This window comes from Saccostrea cucullata, unplaced genomic scaffold, assembly GCF_032062105.1.
Source record: "Saccostrea cucullata isolate Sc308-1 unplaced genomic scaffold, CSIRO_AGI_Scuc_v1 ctg837, whole genome shotgun sequence".
NCBI lineage: Eukaryota > Metazoa > Mollusca > Bivalvia > Ostreida > Ostreidae > Saccostrea > Saccostrea cuccullata.
In genome coordinates, this window is record NW_026929710.1 from 274,467 (window position 1) to 293,065 (window position 18,599).

Consider the following 18,599-nt stretch of genomic DNA (forward strand, 5'->3'; position numbering starts at 1 on the left):
AAAAAAAAACCCAGAAGATTCAGCAGAACATATAGGTCTTTTTTCAAAAAATGTATTTATTATTCTTAAATTATTCCAAAATCAACTGTTTTATGACTCGTAGATCATGATTGGGGATTGGTAACATACTTAGGTTTACAGGTTTTCTTATGTTTTGAGTAGGACTGAGGTTTTTGGATCCGCCCGGTGCCTTTACACTGTGCTCGTATGATATTGCTGGCACTGCTGAATAAAACAGATCGGTAAACACAAATGTTTATTATTCTCCGATCAAGCATCTAAATTTGTGAAACTACGCCAGGAAGTGTATTTTATCCAATGCACAATGATCTGTGATGAAAAGGCAGGATTTGTAAGTTGCCATAGAAACCACTCTAACGCCACTTCCAAAAACCTTCTCAAGTTTGATTCAGAAAAAAAAAATGCCAGAACTTTTCCCGACTGTAACATATGAACTAAATAAAACAACATAACAAATATCTGAGGTCGTTATTGAAAGATTTGATACTTGAAGTTAAAAGTGTAATAAATCGTTTGTATAAAGTTTTATATATAATTATAAGGAAACAGCAAAAGCGACCTTGAAAGGCGCGGATCCAAACCCCGGCTTATGTGTCACCTGATAAGCAAAATGTCAGCTTGTGTTTCAGAATTTTCAAGGAAATCATCCATCTTTCTCAAAAAGAAAATTTTAATATGTCGATGCCAAAATGAAGATAAGATGTTTCATTTACGGTAAAATAAATGATTTTTAAGCATGTCACTCTTGTAGCTCCCACTGGGACCTTATCATACGGAATCGATGAATCACCCGCCTATATATCACTGTATGTATCTTGTGTATAGTCAAGCATCTCCAAAATACACATAAAACAAAAGTAAAGGTGGATCTTCAAAAAACTTATATACTACATGTATTTAAAATTATAATACAGTTAAGTTTAATAATAACAAAGAAAATCTATTATCAAAGAGTATATTTCTTAAGAAATGACAAGACGCCCGTTTAGATCCGCCTGTCAAAAGCATGTAGATTTCTATCAGTGATAGATGCCCCCTCTTATCGCCCCCTCCTCTCATTGGCTCCCCACTTGAACGGGTTTAAAAAATCCTCTAGCTTGTTAATCGACGTCTACTCCTCCAGTCGTCTCCTTGTCGTCCGACCGTGTGTGGTTCCCTTTTCCCCTTATTTTAGTGTTCACTCTGTGTGTGTCTGTCTGTCAGGATGTCTAAGCCAGAACTTCCCCGCGGGTACCTGGGTCCTCAGCCCAAATTTTCCGAATTCAAACTGAGTACACTCAGTCACAACGAGCCAGAAATCACTGCGGACAACAATGAGGTACATCTTTATTTTATTTTTAATAATTTTCTTTAAAAAAATCTTTTTTTGCACAATGCAGTGTAATTTTTTTTTTCTTTCAAAAGTGCACGCGAAAAATCGCTTAGACCTGCAGAATGAAGATATTTATTTCAGAAATTGAGAAGTAAATATTTAAAAAGAAACTTTTTTCCGAGATAAACAAAAAAATTGGAAATAATCCTCGGCCATGTCTACAGGTCCCCGGCTTTTGGTCGATCTTGTTTGTTCAGTTTAATAACGACAGATGGGGATGTGTATTGAAAAATCAATAAAAATGTTTAGAAACCAAATAGCGAGATTGACAGGTAATATTACACCAGTATCACCTGTGTCATTTCTGTGTGGGACTTCCTCAAATTCAGACAAAATGTTACGAATTATTAATTGGAAACTCCCACAGAGAGAGAGAGAGAGAGAGAGAGAGGATTCCGTTTACGAGGTTATAAGTGATATATCGCCTTGATTTGGTGAGATCTGCGGCGGGAAAGCTCGGCGGTTCCCGCAAACCATCAGATACACTCGCCTTTATCGTTAATTTATTTGTTGTTAACAGCTGAGAGCCTTGTAAAACCTTCCTAAATCCTGCTAACTATCATCTTATGCAACAATCTTAGTGTTTTAATTAAAATGATACCTATTTTTACACAGTGAAGTATTGCGGAATCAGCACGATATAGCAGGCATCGCACCGCATTATAATTAATGCCGCACTCGATCCGCCGCTCATTTTCCAGTTCTTTTCATTTGAGACACAAGTGATTCTATAAAGAACGATTTAGTTCGCATCTTCTGGTCGGCCCTTTGAAGTTTTATTTATAAATGTACTTTATGATGGTGCAGTTCTTTACTCGCCGAACTTCATCTGGAAAGTGATGTGAGAGCAGAAATAGAGCTCCCTCGTAATGATAAAAAAAGAGAAGAAATCAGAATTTTTTTCCTCGTCAGACGAAACAAGGAATACAGTTGTTTGACAGATTTCTAATCACGAAAATAACAGGGGCGCAATTGTTGGCATTTTTCGTTTCCCCTTAGTCGTATTTACTTCCTACATATATTTTGCCACTAGTGAACGTTCTTCCCAGAATAGCTAACAATAATTTTGTGTTTGATTTTCTATACGGATAAAACAGTTGTTTCCAGTGTGTATATCTGTAAATTTTATACTTTTAACTGTAAATTTTATACAATTTAAAGTGTAAAATTTACGAATTAAAGTGTAAATTTTACAGATCAAAGCGTAGAAACTAATTAAAAAAATTAAGTGTCCAAGTGGCACCATTACGCTTTCGTTGCTGAGACTGTGTAGCGCAATGAATACAAGCCTTCATCAATTGTAAAATTATCAAAGCGAGCGGTTAATTAAAACACTTAACCCCACATTAACGGCGAAAATCTTAATAAAAAAGACATCGAACTTTCAGTCTTTAAATTCCCTTCAAATCTCTGCAGTTAAGCAACCCACGCAGAAGAGTTACCTGCGCAATAATAAAGAGAGAGGGAAGATTGTCCATGTTTACTGTTTTACTTTGCCATATTTTTAAGCGATAACGCGATTTTATGGGGAGGTGAATCAAAATTTATGGAGAATTTAGACGACAAGTATCGTAAAGAAATGTACCTGGTAGTCTTCGACAAGCATTCGTTGCAGAAACATTCATTTACAAGTCCCCTACCGAAATGTGTAATTTGGTTCCCCTTAGTCAAAAATTTAAAAAAAAAAATGGCCACAATCCACCAAAAACTACCGAAGTATATAGAGAAAAAAAAAATACAAACTTGATCATTCACTCATCAAGGTACACTCGCATGCCAAAAAATCAGCAAGTGTTCAGTCAAAAAGTTCTGAAAACCAGGTGCACGTGGGGTTGACTAACAAACAAATCTGACGAGGGGGGGGGGGGCTTATTGTCCCAACCTGTGTCAATGGAAGAGGAATAATTATAATAAAGCATATTAGGGCATTCTAGCATTCTATCTGTGATATCTCATAGCTCTGAGTACCTCATATTGATTTAAATAATTGCCTTCAACATTCATGCTATCAAACAAATATTAAAATTACTATGTACAGAGGATTACGTTTTATCAGGTCATAGCAAAAGAATGTCGACAATTACATTTTGCTGAAGTGTTAACCTTAGAGTTTACACACGAAACAAGAAAATTGATTATTTCAATTTTTTCTCTATTCACTGCGTAATGACAAAGATAGAACATTTACCCTCATACAATATGTTGCACTAAATGTACATTCACAAAAATAGTGTAAAGCTATTCCTCATTTTCTTCGTATATACATGTATCTCATACATGTCGGATATATACACAATACTCTATCAATTTCAGTAAAGATGTGATGAATTTTACAACCCTAATTACTAATCGAGTACAAAAAAAGGCAAGGTCAAAAATTGTAAATAAAGTTTATGATTTTATAGAATTCTCAACTGTATTTTATTTTTAGATTTTCATACAGTTATGAAACTAATTTTAGAATTCAAACTAACACATGACATCCTTTGTAGTAATTATTTTCTGCTTTTCTTAAAGATTTGATGCTTTACAATTATCTGAATTATACTTGTGTACTATACAGAAACACCTTCAGATTACATGTACTCTCTTTTGTTTGATTTAAAGCGTGACTTTTGACGTGCCATTTTCTGCACTCTTTTATTTCGCGTAGATTCAATTTCTATGCAAAACGTACGGCTTCCTTTTTGAGATGTCGAATGATAGAAAACTGATGCATGTGGATAGGGTCACGTGATCTCGTATTACATGACTTTTATTAAGGTTGACAAAAATGTGATTCTATATGAAGCATTGTGTCTTTATTGCAATAACAATCAATAAATCAATAAAAATTTCACAACCTACAATATTTCACTAATAAGCCCTCCAATAGACATAACATACACGTAACGTGCACATTTTGCGGGAACTCTCTACGATTAAAAGGTCTCAGATATATAGGTCTACATTAGATTTCATTAAACATCTCTAACTTAAAGATCTGACATGGAGGGCAAAAAAAAAGAGTTCTATTTCTGAAACCATTAAACTGATTCCAGCGATAAAAAAAGATACAAATCACGACCGAATTATCTCTGTGTATAGGAAAAATATATCTCTGTCGGGTCGTCTATGATAATCAAAACAAACCGCTATCTGGGGCGATCTCTGGCGAAGTCTCGCCCACATGTAGAACTGACAGATGCAGACCATGAATTATATTTTCATTTCTAGTCATTTTGACCTGGCGTATATTTAATTTACTACCATTCTTGTGAGATGTGCCTCAGTGCCAATGATACAGAGAGAGCATGCAGTCATAATTTTGATTATCTGAGGATGTCACTTATTGTCTATATCCGCGTTCTTATCTTTGAATTTTAAACAAAAAGTTCACGAGAAAAGTTTTTCTAATCCTTAGGGGTCAATCTAAAACAAACGGAGTAAAGGCTAATAATATTCCAAGCAGACAAAATGAACTCTGTTTGGGTTGTTTTGGCGATTATGATTCATGACAATGGAACTCTTTTCTCTTAGCGTAAGGATTCAAACTGTTAACATTTTCCTTAAAACAATTTAACCAAAATATGAACAGTTTTAGATATTTCACAGAAAAAGATGCCCTTTTTCTGTTTGAGCTTTTACACAGGTTTCACAGTGTTTCGCTTCTGTTTAAATCCCGCTTCTAAAATAATTTATAAAACAGTGAACACCCTCTCCCCCATTTCTTAGTAAGTTTCAAGTATTGTCCATTCTCCAAGATTGGGAATTTATCATTCTTGTCATTACACATCTTAGTAAAAGTTCTACAAATGTTTAATGTAAAAGTAGATTTTTTTCTTCTCACAAAAAATCGGCGTGCATTTGCGCGAGATGAAAACATGTTAAGGCCGTTATCTTATTGAGCCACTTGTAGCACGGGTAATGTCCAGAAAGGAAAACTGCTCACAAGTGTTGAATTGGTCAGTAATATGATTAAACGTGGGGTTATCTAAAAAGCTTGTTGGTGATTAGACTTAGCTGATCTGATTCCAACAGCTTTACTGATAAATGAAAATGAAAAATAGAAGAAAAAAGCATCTCAAGTTAAAAAATAGAGATAACAAAAACACCCACGACTGACGAATCTTTTCAAATTTATCAAAAGCAAAACCAACTTCATGTAGCTTTAATTAAAAAGCTCTACACATCTTAAAGGCTCATTAATCATATCCTTGCTCTTCCTTCAAACTTTGATATTTTCTATTTCCAGATAGAGGTCAAATTTCGCATGGGTCAACCGGTCAAGGTCACTGGGAACCTGATAGAGTGCAGCTCAACCAAAGACTATTCTAATCTCCTCTTCACCCAGACCCAGGGGGACGTGGTGAGCTATATCGTCCAGATGCCCAACCCAGGCTATTACAAGTTACAGATCTACGCCCTCCCCGTTAGCGACGAAAGTAAGACACTTCCGGGAGTTTACAACTACCTGATCAACTGTACCCGGGCCCCGAAACCAGTACAACCGTTCCCCAAACAATACGCTCAATGGAAAGAAGGCTGTTATTTGTATGAGCCGCTTACAATCGCCAATAACAACGGGACTGTCAATTTTAAGGCGACTGTACCCAAAGCTAAAGCGGTAGCGGTTACTGTTAATGATACATGGACTCAGCTTAAAAACTCCGGAAGTGACGTGTGGGAAGGACCCGTTCAAATCACGAAAGACTCTCGCGTGACATTAAACGTGAATTATGGGGGAGAAGAAACCAAATATTCAACTCTCCTAGAGTACAATTTGTGAACACGGTTCATTGGAGATAGACTTCTTTTCCAAATTCATAGACACCTTACATACGTTGTAGAGTAAATTATTAGAATTATAATTTTTTTCAATAGATTTTATAAGAAATAAGCATATCAATTGGAATCTGGGTTTACGCAGATTTATGACATTTTAAGCACTGTTTAGCTAGTTTCTAACATTCTCTTGTGCTAACATTTTTATGGCTTTATGATTAACAAAAACGTACACCCTGCAGCTTTACAATGCAATAAAATCTCTTAAAACACACATTATTTATGGATTTTTAATGCTTAAAAATAGAAGGACAAAATTGAAATACATCACTGTGATATATTTCTGTCATGTCGGTTATCGACACCTAATCTCGTAATATCAGCAGAATCATGCGTGGCATAAAATTTTGGAGATAAAACAGTCCGCGCCGATTTACCGCCTACATGTCGGAATAAAGTGATAAAAAGCTTGATTCATAGTTATAAAATTTTGAAATGAAAGATTTCAAAAACAGTATGTACAATCGTTATGAAGGCATCAAAATATTCCTCATAAAAGTCCACAGTGAAGATAACTTTGGTCATGTTTTGGGACGATTTTCACCTTAGTTTGGACTTTCAGCAGGGTGTGGCATTCTCGGCGCTACATAATGGTGAATACTAGTAGATTCTCATTAGTTAAGAAAGTAATAACATCAGGAACTTTAAATTGTTGTTGACAACGATGAGACGACTTATGCCCCACCTCTGTGTCGTGAGAAAACTTTTAATTGGCTATTTACTACACCACTTTACATTCGGACGAATTTCCATCCTATGTATATTTCAACAGTTAAAGAAAGCTGTGTAAACTTCAGAAGCTAATTACTAGGCAACGTCAAGAATGCCACGCCTTACTGAAAGTCCAAACTAAGCTGATAATGGACCTAATTTACAGAAAAATTGTCAATTTACATAAATACTGGTAAATGATTTTGATTAAATTAATTTTTTAGCAGAATGCAACAAAGCACTACTTTTGGATTGAAATTGAAATCGACTACAATGAAATATGGCGATAACGAATTAGCTAAAAGGTCAACTAAACAATACAACAACAAACACTGACCACTATAACATCAAAAATGGAATTGGATGTCATGGAGGAGTGAACACCCTCTGCCGACCGGTCAAATGCCGTCTGCTCCTTTTCATAATCGGGAGGAAATAACGGAAAAATTCGTCGACAATTCAGTGTATAAATAGGGGCTTAACAATTCGAGTAAAATAAATCTGTCAACATCTGACTTAATCATTGATAGATTGAACTTGCTGACAAGACCATTGTATCGACCATAGAACTTACAAAATGATGACTATCAAACGATACTGCTGATCATGACATTCTTGTTTGAAGTTTCATCAACTTGTTTGTCAATAATTTACCTAGTAATACCACAGGCGACAAAAATAGATGAGAAGAAAAGAGACTTATCAAAGGCGACATACAAAAAGGGAGAGGGAACGGAGAAAAAATTAGCATCATACATGCATAGAATCCAATCGACGTTGGGACAACAGAGTTTTGGTGCGATGATGATGACGCGACGGAGTAAACTCAATGATCATAGTGCCATAGAGCGATGTTGAACGTCTCTTCATCATTATCGTACCAATGTCATCACCATCGCGTCGTGTGCTCATTCCATACCTGATAATGTGATAAGGAAAACCTGGCCCATGAATCCGGATAGTATTATACTTAAATTCTCACTGCGCATTAGAACTTTGATTTGATAACGCGATAAAGCACTGGCAATGATGAGGATTTAGTAATGAAGCAACGCAGTGAAATTTAAACGATACTAGTAGATCAAAAGCGATGAAATGACGACGGTGCGACGACTGTGGTATGATGACGATAATGCAGTATACATTTTTGTTATTTCGCACATTAGTACCATTGTAAGCATGTTACCATGCAATCTATTCATCGTCACCTCGCCATCGCACCTTCGCGTTATCGTAGCATCATGTTACATCGGCATTGTCATTGTAGCATCATGTTACATCAGCATTGTCACAGAAGCATCATGTTCCATCGGCATTGTCATTGTAGCATCATGTTACATCGGCATTGTCACAGAAGCATCATGTTCCATCGGCATTGTCATTGTAGCATCATGTTACATCGGCATTGTCACTGTAGCATCATGTTACATCGGCATTGTCACCGTAGCATTATGTTACATCGGCATTGTCATTGTAGCATCGTTACATCGGCATTGTCACCGTAGCATCATGTTACAGCGGCATTATCACTGTAGCATCATGTTACAGCGGCATTGTCATTGTAGCATCATATAACATCGGCATTGTCACCGTAGAATCATCTTACATCGGCATTGTCATTGTAGCATCATGTTACAGCGACATTGTCACAGAAGCATCATGTTACATCGGCATTGTCATCGTAGCATCATGTTACAGCGGCATTATCACTGTAGCATCATGTTACAGCGGCATTATCACTGTAGCATCATGTTACATCGGCATTGTCATTGTAGCATCATGTAACATCGGCATTGTCATCGTAGAATCATCTTACATCGGCATTGTCACCGTAGCATCATGTAACAGCGGCATTGTCATTGTAGCATCATAAAACATCGGCATTGTCACCGTAGCATCATGTTACAGCGGCATTATCACTGTAGCATCATGTTCCATCGGCATTGTCACTGTAGAATCATGTTAGATCGGCATTGTCACCGTAGCATCATGTTACATCGGCATTGTAACCGTAGCATCATGTTACATCGGCATTGTCATTGTAACATCATGTTACATCGGTATTGTCATCGTAGCATCATGTTACATAGGCATTGTCACCGTAGCATCGTGTAACAGCGGCGTTGTCATTGTAGCATCAGGTTACATCGGCATTGTCACCGTATCAGGTTACATCGGCATTGCCACCGTAGCATCATGTTATATCGGCATTGTCATTGTAGCATCATATAACATCGGCATTGTCACCGTAGAATCATGTTACATCGGCATTGTCATTGTAGCATCAAGTAACATCGGCATTGTCACCGTAGAATCATCTTACATCGGCATTGTCACCGTAGCATCACGTAACAGCAGCATTGTCACTGTAGCATCATGTTACAGCGGCATTGTCATCGTAGCATCATGTTACAGCGGCATTATCACTGTAGCATCATGTTACATAGGCATTGTCACCGTAGCATCGTGTAACAGCGGCGTTGTCATTGTAGCATCAGGTTACATCGGCATTGTCACCGTAGCATCAGGTTACATCGGCATTGTCATTGTAGCATCGTTACATCGGCATTGTCACCGCAGCGTCATGTAACAGTGGCATTGTCATCGTAGCATCAGGTTACATCGGCATTGTCATTGTAGCATCGTTACATCGGCATTGTCACCGTAGCATCATGTTACAGCGGCATTGTCACCGTAGCATCATGTTACATCGGCATTGTCACCGTAGCATCATGTTATATCGGCATTGTCATTATAGCATCATGTTATATCGGCATTGTCATCGTAGCATCATGTAACAGCGGCGTTGTCATTGTAGCATCATGTTACATCGGCATTGTCATCGTAGCATCATGTAACAGCGGCATTGTCATTGTAGCATCATGTAACAGCGACATGGTCATCGTAGCATCATGTAACAGCGACATTGTCAACGTAGCATCATGTAACAGCGACATTGTCATTGTAGCATCATGTAACAGCGACATTGTCATCGTAGCATCATGTAACAGCGGCATTGTTAGTGTGCTCATCCTTCGGTCGATATCGATCTATGTAACCCATAGTTTGCATACATATATGATTTTGAGGCTGAGACATGGTGTATTTAAAAAAAATTGAAAATTCCATGTGATCGAATAATGAAGTTTATCCTGCAACTACCCCTTGTATTGACCTAATAAAGGTAACCTAATAAAGCAAAGCTTTATCCGGTCACTGTCCTAATTAAGCCTCGTACATGTATTCCGACGTTCTAAAAGCATTGTGACGTCAGGTATAATAAAGCTATTCCGACGTTCTAAAAGCATGGTGACGTCATGTATATACGCCATGGCGTCATCATGGTCATAGTTTCAACTGCAGGGATGTGCCCAAATCTGTCGAAAATAGCAAGTTTTGGACGTTCAAATGTAAAAAAAAAAATATGTTGCTGGATAAACAAACTACATGATAACTGTCTTGAAATATAAGCGATATTTGGTCTTGGGTCGAAAACGTAATCTTGAGGGCTCCGGCAAGCCTCGCCCTCTATCAAGTTTTCTTACCCTCGCCCAAATATTGCTTATATTTCAAGACAGTTACCACGTACACTGTATTTTATATATAGATAAACCTTTTAATCAATGTACATGTAGTGAATGAAATAAATACAAAAGAAGGAATTTCTCAGTGTTTCATTAAAGCATAACTTTCTTCACTTGCTGACGACACTTTCAACTTAATCAGTAAATTATGTTTCACGTTTTAACAGGTGATCCTTACTAACATAACTGCAGCCATCATCCAGTAGACGGCTGGACTTATACTAATTCCGTCAGCTCTTTTCAACGCACTCCAGTCCCAGTTCGATGACATTTTAGTCATCGACACAGATGCATCAGCCTTTAGTTTAAAATTGCCTTCAAATAAAAAGAAGTTTTGATAATTAAAAACAACAAGAGGCCCTGGTGTCACATATCTCACCTAAAGCAATGGCGAGATAAAACCACACCGAAAAACAGTGTATAGTTTTAGGAGAAGGAATATGATTTGAACAAAATTGAATCTACACTAAAAACGTATGCGTACACATTTTTATTAGCTGAATTTTTTCTATGAGTTTGGACTTTAATTGTGGCCCTACTCCCCCCCCCCCCCCCCCCCCGATCATGATTTGGACAAACTTGAATCAACACCACATGAGGTTGCTTCCATATAAATATGACCAATCATAGCTTTGCTGTTATCGAGAAGTTTTTTGAAGATTTATCCAGAGGCAGCTACGTTACTTATTTTTTCGTTTATTATTAGGTATGGGTATTTTTTCTTATTAAAATAAAAATAAGTAACGTCAGGTCCCTGTTTATTATACTAAATATTCCCATGTAAAACTTTGATCGATCATTGAGGCCCACCCTTCCCCGGGGGTCATGATTTGAATAAACTTGAATCTTCATCACCTGTGGATGATTCCGTATAAGTATGTCCAATCATGGCTTTGTTTTTCTTGAGAAGATTTTTAAAGATTTTCTCTATACATGTACATTCTTATGTAAAACCTTGATCATCCACTGTAGCCCGACCCTACCCCGGGGTTCATGATTTGAACTAACCTGAATCGACATCACCTGCAGATGCTTCCATATAATTATGACGTAAATTATGCATTAAGGTGGCTCATTACATCCACAGTTTAATTTAAATTTCATTATGATCATCCACTGTAGCCCGACCCTACCCCGGGGTTCATGATTTGAACTAACCTGAATCGACACCACCTGCAGATGCTTCCATATAATTATGACGTAAATAATGCATTAAGGTGGCTCATTACATCCACAGTTTAATTTAAATTTCATTACATTACCACTTAAATGTAGATGTCAAATATCCAAATGGAGGTACTGATATCATAAATATTTTTTAGAGATTTTTTAAAAACTTTTTTTTCTAATTTTAGTGAAATGTTTTATTTCAAGTTTATTATTACCAGAATTTCAGAACTTTCACTGTCAGATGATGGACATCTTCTTTAGACAAGTACACACAATGAAAATACCCCAAAATACCTAACATTAATTTTATTAGAAATAAATAGTTTTCTCCTAAAACATTTAATGTCATTATATTTTTAATCTGTGCATAAAATATTAAGAAAATGAGTTCTGAAGAGACAAGGAAATTAATGTATTTCGATGAATTGCATGAGACAAATTGAACGAAGAATGTTTTAACGAAGTGAAAATTTCAGATTCTGGTCTCTGACCAGTAGAGCTAAAAACCAACACAGTAAATAGTACAAGGAAATAACATTTTTTAATTTTAACAAGGTTGTAGATTTTAACTCGAATTTCCTCATAACAAACATGTCATTGATAGAGCTCACTGCTTCTCAATGAATTTGCACATTACTTGTTTGGCGAAGATTTGGCTGTTGTTTTCTTTTGTTTCGGCTTAAAAGAAATCCTTTTTGGTTTATGCATAATGAATTCGTTACTTTGTTTTTACTGTGTCACTGTTCATAACATCGCATGTTTCATCTATTTTTAAAGCGTTTTAAAGGTCAGGGTCATATTATAAAAGTACCTATACAGTTTGTCCCCAGAGTAAAATGGTCGAAACAATGGAGGTTTATTTTTTGCTTAGTACGTCATCAAAAAGTGGTGTAATGAGCCTCCTTAAGACTAAACGGTAACAAAATAACTGATGGTGAAGATGACAAGTTTTTAATATATAAACTTTTATGACCTGTATATAAATTTTTCTTACATTTTTTCGTACGTTTTGCTACTGCTAATCTTTGCAGTTTGAAAACAGCTCGAATTATTTCTGTCTCTATTTCTGAATGTTTATGGTCCGGATGCTTTGCTTGTCCTTCCACTTTAGCCGCCATTGCACACTGGAAGTTTCCCGGAAGGGCATCGCATTCGTCGAGAGGAATGTTTACAGTAAAGTTTGCTTCTTTACCTAAACACATGAATGGAGTGTATTAGTATTCCAGATACTTATTATAACATTTGTTAAATATCTTATTAGGAAACTTGGAGAAAATGAACAATATTTAAGCTTGAAAGACATGAGACAGCATGGGACTATAAAACATTAGAAACATTAGAGGTGGGATCAGGTGTCATGAAGGAGTAAGCATCCATTGCCGACCAGACAAACCCGCCAAGTGCACTCCTTGCATGATCGGGGAAATAAAAACAGAAAAATCCTAAGACAATACAGTGTGTAAATAATGGCCATATAATAAGCATGAAAAAAGTTCATCAGAATTTGTCTTTGTCTTTGTGATATTCTGTATTTACTGAAAAGACCATTGTATCGAGTACCGACCACAAAAAAAAAAAAAAAAAAAAAAAAAACATTTCACAATTTTATTATCGTGTTATCAAAGGATACTAATATCCTGTCAAATGTATTAACCTAGCCCCAAGTTGCCACTCGCATCTTTCGCCTTCAGCATCTTTGCCAACTGGGGGACCATTCGGATGTTATAGGGATCTGTCCACATTTGCGTCTCTGTCAGCCCTGCCAGGAGAACGCGAGCCTGGGGTACCATCCACAGCGGCTGGTAGAAGATGAAGATCCCCAGCACTTCTGTCACGTCGTCAACGTACTTCTTCTCTATTCTACAGTTCACTGTGACTCGTCTCTTCTCACTTTTCTTTGCTTCATGGATTTTTATTTCTGCTACTCCAAAGCCTCCAAAGATTTTAAATATGAAGTTAATAAAGAACAAATTTCAATATCCTGTAAAATTTTTTTCAATCAAACTTGCAATGAAAAATTTGGAATTTAATATAACAAAAGGCCCATGGGCCTTGTAGGTCACCTGAGCATCATGCAACAACTTTCAAATTATTGAATTTGGTTCATGTTTTAAGCTAGATGTTATGGCATTCACAATTTTGAAAGAGGCACCATTGCTAATCATAACTATACACTTAGCAATTACTTAGTTTGTTTACTTAATACCTGGGGCCATGTATTTCACAATTTTGGTAGAGGCACTCTTGCTCATCATAACTATGTACTTAATTAGTTTTTTAATACCCAGGAGCAAAGAAGATTTTTAAAGATTTAATTCATTGCGTGGACCATGAGGTCCACGCAGTAAATATATAAGCGAAGTTAAACCGGATGCCCTGGGCAAACGACAGGCTACGCTTGCGCGAGAATGCCAGAAAGTTCGTAGTCTCGTTCAACCAGACCCTCGGCTGTCTCCGTAAATCTCCGACCACCCAGAGGTCTGCTGGTCGGAGTTCACGGAGACAGCCGAGCGTCTGGTTGAACGAGACTAGAAAGTTCGCACCTTAGGTAACTTGCCCGTAGAATAATCGCCCTATTCGAATTAAAATATACCATTCATTATCAAATCGCGCTTTTAATTCTGCATATCGCATTTACATATTCATTGGCAGATCCGATTTTCTCTCTTTTACATATACTTTTATATACAAACTAAACATTTATTCTATGGCACAAGTGTGCAAGAGTGCAGATCTGCGCATGCTCGGTAAAACAGGACGCTTCTTCTCAACTCTCTTGAAATTTTATAAAATTTCACATTTTCTGACTGATCCCACAGGCCTGAATTTGTGAGGATCAATTGGGACTTCCTAATATTAACTTTCTTCACTCCATCGTCATGGGAAATCATGGATCCACCAATTTTGGGCTTTTTTACAGCTAAGCTGATTATTGACAATAGAATATTTCTACTTCCGGTTGAGCGGCAAATGTAGACTAACCATAATGAAACACCTTTTGATTACTATATGTTTTATGACTTTTGTGGTAAGTAAAACTATACATTACCAACGCAAGACACAAAACATCTATGTGTCTAAGGAATTTTCATTCTCCCTCCAACAGTCCAGTCAGATCTGTGCAAACACCTGTATTTACTATTGGTCTATAAACACATCGCGACAGAGGAAATTCCAGCCATGTGTGGTTTGTAATACCTCAGACTTTCTATCTATGTTATTAGTGATTGGAGGAGTAGAAACAAACCCCGGCCCCTCTAACTCAAGCTATATGTGTCCTATATGCGATAAACCGTGCGACTGGGGACAAAGAGCCATTGCATGTGATGAATGCAAATCATTGGTACCATGCGCCCTGCACATGGGGTAGATTCAGAGGAATATTTATTCCTATCCAATAAGTCTGTCTCATGGTACTGTGTAGTTTGTAATGCCCCAAATCACTCTACTGTATTGTTTGATTTAATTGACTCTGCTGATAGCAACACCTTTTCAGTTTTGTCTACAGGAGATGCTAGCAATGCAGATCCAAACTACAGCAGCTTATCAAATACCAGCATCGGGGAACCTATGGCAACATCATCCCCCCAACCACCAACAAAGCAGCCAAAACAACAACAACGAGGGAACACACGGCAGAACCTACGTATTCTTGTTACCAACTTCCAGAGTGTCAAAAACAAACGCAACGATCTCCAAGTCATGATTGAATCAACGAAACCCGATGTTATCCTTGGGACTGAGACTTGGCTGAGTGATAAGATATGTACATCTGAGGTATTCCCTCCTGAACTTGGGTATGATGTAATACGTAGAGACCGCGAAGGGGATGCACATGGTGGGGTTCTTATAGCTGCTACAACTGAACTCGGCCTGAATCACCTTCACACCAGTGGGGACTCGGAACTTATTTCGGGTAGCATCAACATAAGCCCCCGAAAGAAAGTGATTTTATCATGCCTCTACCGTCCACCAAATAGGCAAGATCAGCATACAACAGATAAAGTTATACATAATATAAGTGAGCTGCGCTCTCAACACAAGAATAACATCTTCATACTAGGAGGTGATTTCAACCTGCCAGACATCGACTGGGATAAATATGTAATCAATGGTTCCCAAACATCAAGGGAAATAAACAACGCCTTCATGCAGATGACTGCCGACCTAAACCTGCAACAAGTAGTAGATATCCCGACCAGAGGAGAGAACATCTTGGATCTACTAATGGACATTTACGAGAAGCGCTGACTTTTACAGTTGACGCTGACTTTTACACTAGAGCTATGTACGGTAGCTCTTTTAGGGTATAAATATTTAGCTCAACATTTAATTAAACTAAAATAAGGGGTTATTTCAATGCACGTATAAGTTGTTCTTGAAGAAAACAACAACCACCCTACCCTAAACTCCCGGTCTTCACATGTTAGTGCCCCTAAAACCATACCTTTGACCACTAGAAAGGTTTTCCTATGTATTATCAATTCTGTACTTTCGTACATGATACAAGTTTAAATGTCCAAGTAAACGTCAACTGTAGAAGTCAGCACTTCTCGTAAAAGTCCACTAACATCCCATCCCGGGCAACTTAGTCGATGTAAGACCATCCCACCACTTGGTAACAGCGATCACGATGTGGTACTCCTAGACTTCACAACACACATATCTCGACCACGGCCAAAAAGGAGAACCATCTATCTGTGGAAGAAAGCCAATACCAACGGCATTAGAGACGAGCTCGAGAGTCAATTAGATACCTTCACACATACCGACTTTGAAGATGTCAACAGCATGTGGGGGTACATTAAGGATCTTATATTAGGAGCTGTAAAACATCATGTACCATCTCGACGTACTCTGGCTAAATATACCCACCCGTGGATGACCTCTGAGTTAAGACGCCTAAGCAATAGGAAACAGAAAGCCTACAAACGTGCTAAGCGCAGTAAAGATTCAAAAGACAACAAGCGATACAAGGCACTCAAAGGGCAACTACAGAGAGAATCCAGGAGGGCACACACAGCTTACTTGGAGGATGTCGTCAGCGATGACCTGCGTACCAATCCTAAACGGTTTTGGACTTATATTAAAAACAGGAAGCAGGACTCATCCCAGATTGTGACACTGAAGTCCAAAGACGGTTTCCTCCGTAGCGATACTGCCAGTAAAGCCTCGATCCTGAATGAGCAGTTCCAATCTGTATACACGCAAGAGGACTTGAGTACTCTACCCGATCTAGGACCTAGCCCCTTCCCTACTATGGACAGCATAACCATTAACGAGAGGGGAATATTGAAACTACTACAGGGACTACGCCCATACAAAGCTACTGGACCCGATGAGATTCCAGCGTTTATCCTGAAGCAAAGTGCAGAGTCCATAGCCCCATACCTGACAGGGATGTTCCAGCTTTCCTTAGATCACGGTCAGATACCAGATGAATGGCGTAGAGCAAACATCGTCCCTATATATAAGAAAGGGGAGAAACATCAACCATCAAACTACAGGCCGGTCTCTCTAACATCCATAGCCTGCAAACTCCTGGAACATGTTGTACACAGCACAGTTATGGACCACTTCGATCGGAACAACATCCTCTGTGATGAGCAACATGGTTTTCGAGCCCGCCGATCATGTGAGACACAACTTGTTATAACACTAGACCAGTTAGCCAAAAACATGGACCAGGGATACCAGACAGATGTGATACTTCTGGACTTTTCAAAGGCTTTTGACAAAGTCCCCCACCAACGTCTCCTACTGAAATTGGAGCACTACGGAGTGTCAGGCACCACTCTAGGCTGGATAAAGGACTTCCTAAGTCGGAGAACCCAATCAGTGGTACTGGATGGGCATACATCTTCACCGTTGGATGTCCTTTCCGGAGTGCCACAAGGAACTGTCCTGGGACCACTCCTTTTCCTAACCTACATAAATGACCTTCCTGAGTGCACCAAATCAGACGCCAGACTGTTTGCGGATGACTGTCTCGTATATCGACAGATCCGAAACCAGAGAGATGCAGACAAATTACAGAAAGATCTCACAGCCTTAGAAGGATGGGAAAAGAAGTGGCAGATGTGCTTCCATCCCGAAAAATGCACAGTCATTCGGATCTCCAACAAAAGACAACCACTGCAAACATCATACACCCTGCATGGACATCAGCTGGAAGTGGTGGAGAGTGGGAAGTATCTTGGTGTTACCATCTCCCAAGACCTACAGTGGAACAACCATATACACACTAAGATAGGGAAAGCTACAAGAACTCTGGGCTTCCTGAGACGAAACCTTGGCCAGTGCACACCAATAGTTAAAGCAACAGCGTACTGTACCATGATCAGACCATCGATCGAATATGCGTCACCAGTATGGGATCCCTACCAGACCAACTTAACAAAGGATCTAGAGCATGTACAACGTAGAGCGGCCAGGTTCGTCTTTAATCAGTACACGGATACCTCCCCCGGGTGCGTAACATCTTTACTTGAACAACTAGAGTGGGACTCACTCCAGCATAGGAGAACAACACATCGACTAGTCCTATGCTATAAAATAAGGAATCGCCTGGTGGACATCAACCCAGACAAGTACTATACACCCGGGGACAGAAGAACTAGAGGTACCCATAGATACAGACAGCCTCGTGCCACCAAGGAGGTCTACAAGAATTCATTCTTCCCACGGTCGGTGAGAGACTGGAACCGCCTACCAGAGGAAATTACAGCAGCCCCTACTATACAGGAGTTCAGGACTGGACTAAACAGCGTCCCCTGGACCCAGCTGCAACCCTGGTAGACAAGACAGCCACATTGTATATAGTTTTAACCGTTTTTAAAGGGGAAGCCTCCTGTTTTTAACCGAGCTGGAGTTATCAACACTCTGTATAGAGTTCAACTCCCTACCGGAAGAAAAAA

At 38.5% G+C, this 18,599-nt stretch overlaps 2 protein-coding genes across 2 annotated transcripts in view; one reads left to right on the forward strand and one right to left on the reverse strand.

Moving 5' to 3' along the window:
* Positions 1-1,137: 1,137 nt before the first annotated feature.
* Positions 1,138-6,436, forward strand: LOC134281956 (kyphoscoliosis peptidase-like). The gene is made up of 2 exons (XM_062764397.1): positions 1,138-1,339; positions 5,628-6,436. The coding sequence occupies exons 1-2, from the start codon at positions 1,226-1,228 to the stop codon at positions 6,159-6,161; spliced, it is 648 nt and encodes a 215-aa protein (XP_062620381.1). The 5' UTR covers positions 1,138-1,225; the 3' UTR covers positions 6,162-6,436.
* Positions 6,437-10,586: 4,150 nt separating this feature from the next.
* The window catches only part of LOC134281958 (uncharacterized), a 44,561-nt gene continuing 36,548 nt past the window's right edge, over positions 10,587-18,599 (reverse strand). The window contains exons 8-10 of the mRNA XM_062764399.1: positions 13,337-13,615; positions 12,677-12,874; positions 10,587-10,827 (exon numbers count right to left, since the gene is read on the reverse strand). Of these exons, the coding sequence (XP_062620383.1) occupies positions 10,673-10,827; positions 12,677-12,874; positions 13,337-13,615 (632 nt within the window). The 3' untranslated portion in view covers positions 10,587-10,672. The remainder of the gene's footprint in view (positions 10,828-12,676; positions 12,875-13,336; positions 13,616-18,599) is intronic.

Bases quoted from the DNA above. Each gene is read 5' to 3' on its own strand.
- LOC134281956 (XM_062764397.1), top strand. From the start codon at position 1,226: ATGTCTAAGCCAGAACTTCCCCGCGGGTACCTGGGTCCTCAGCCCAAA. The intron at 1,340-5,627 runs GTACATCTTTAT...TTCTATTTCCAG, and splicing joins TCACTGCGGACAACAATGAG to ATAGAGGTCAAATTTCGCAT.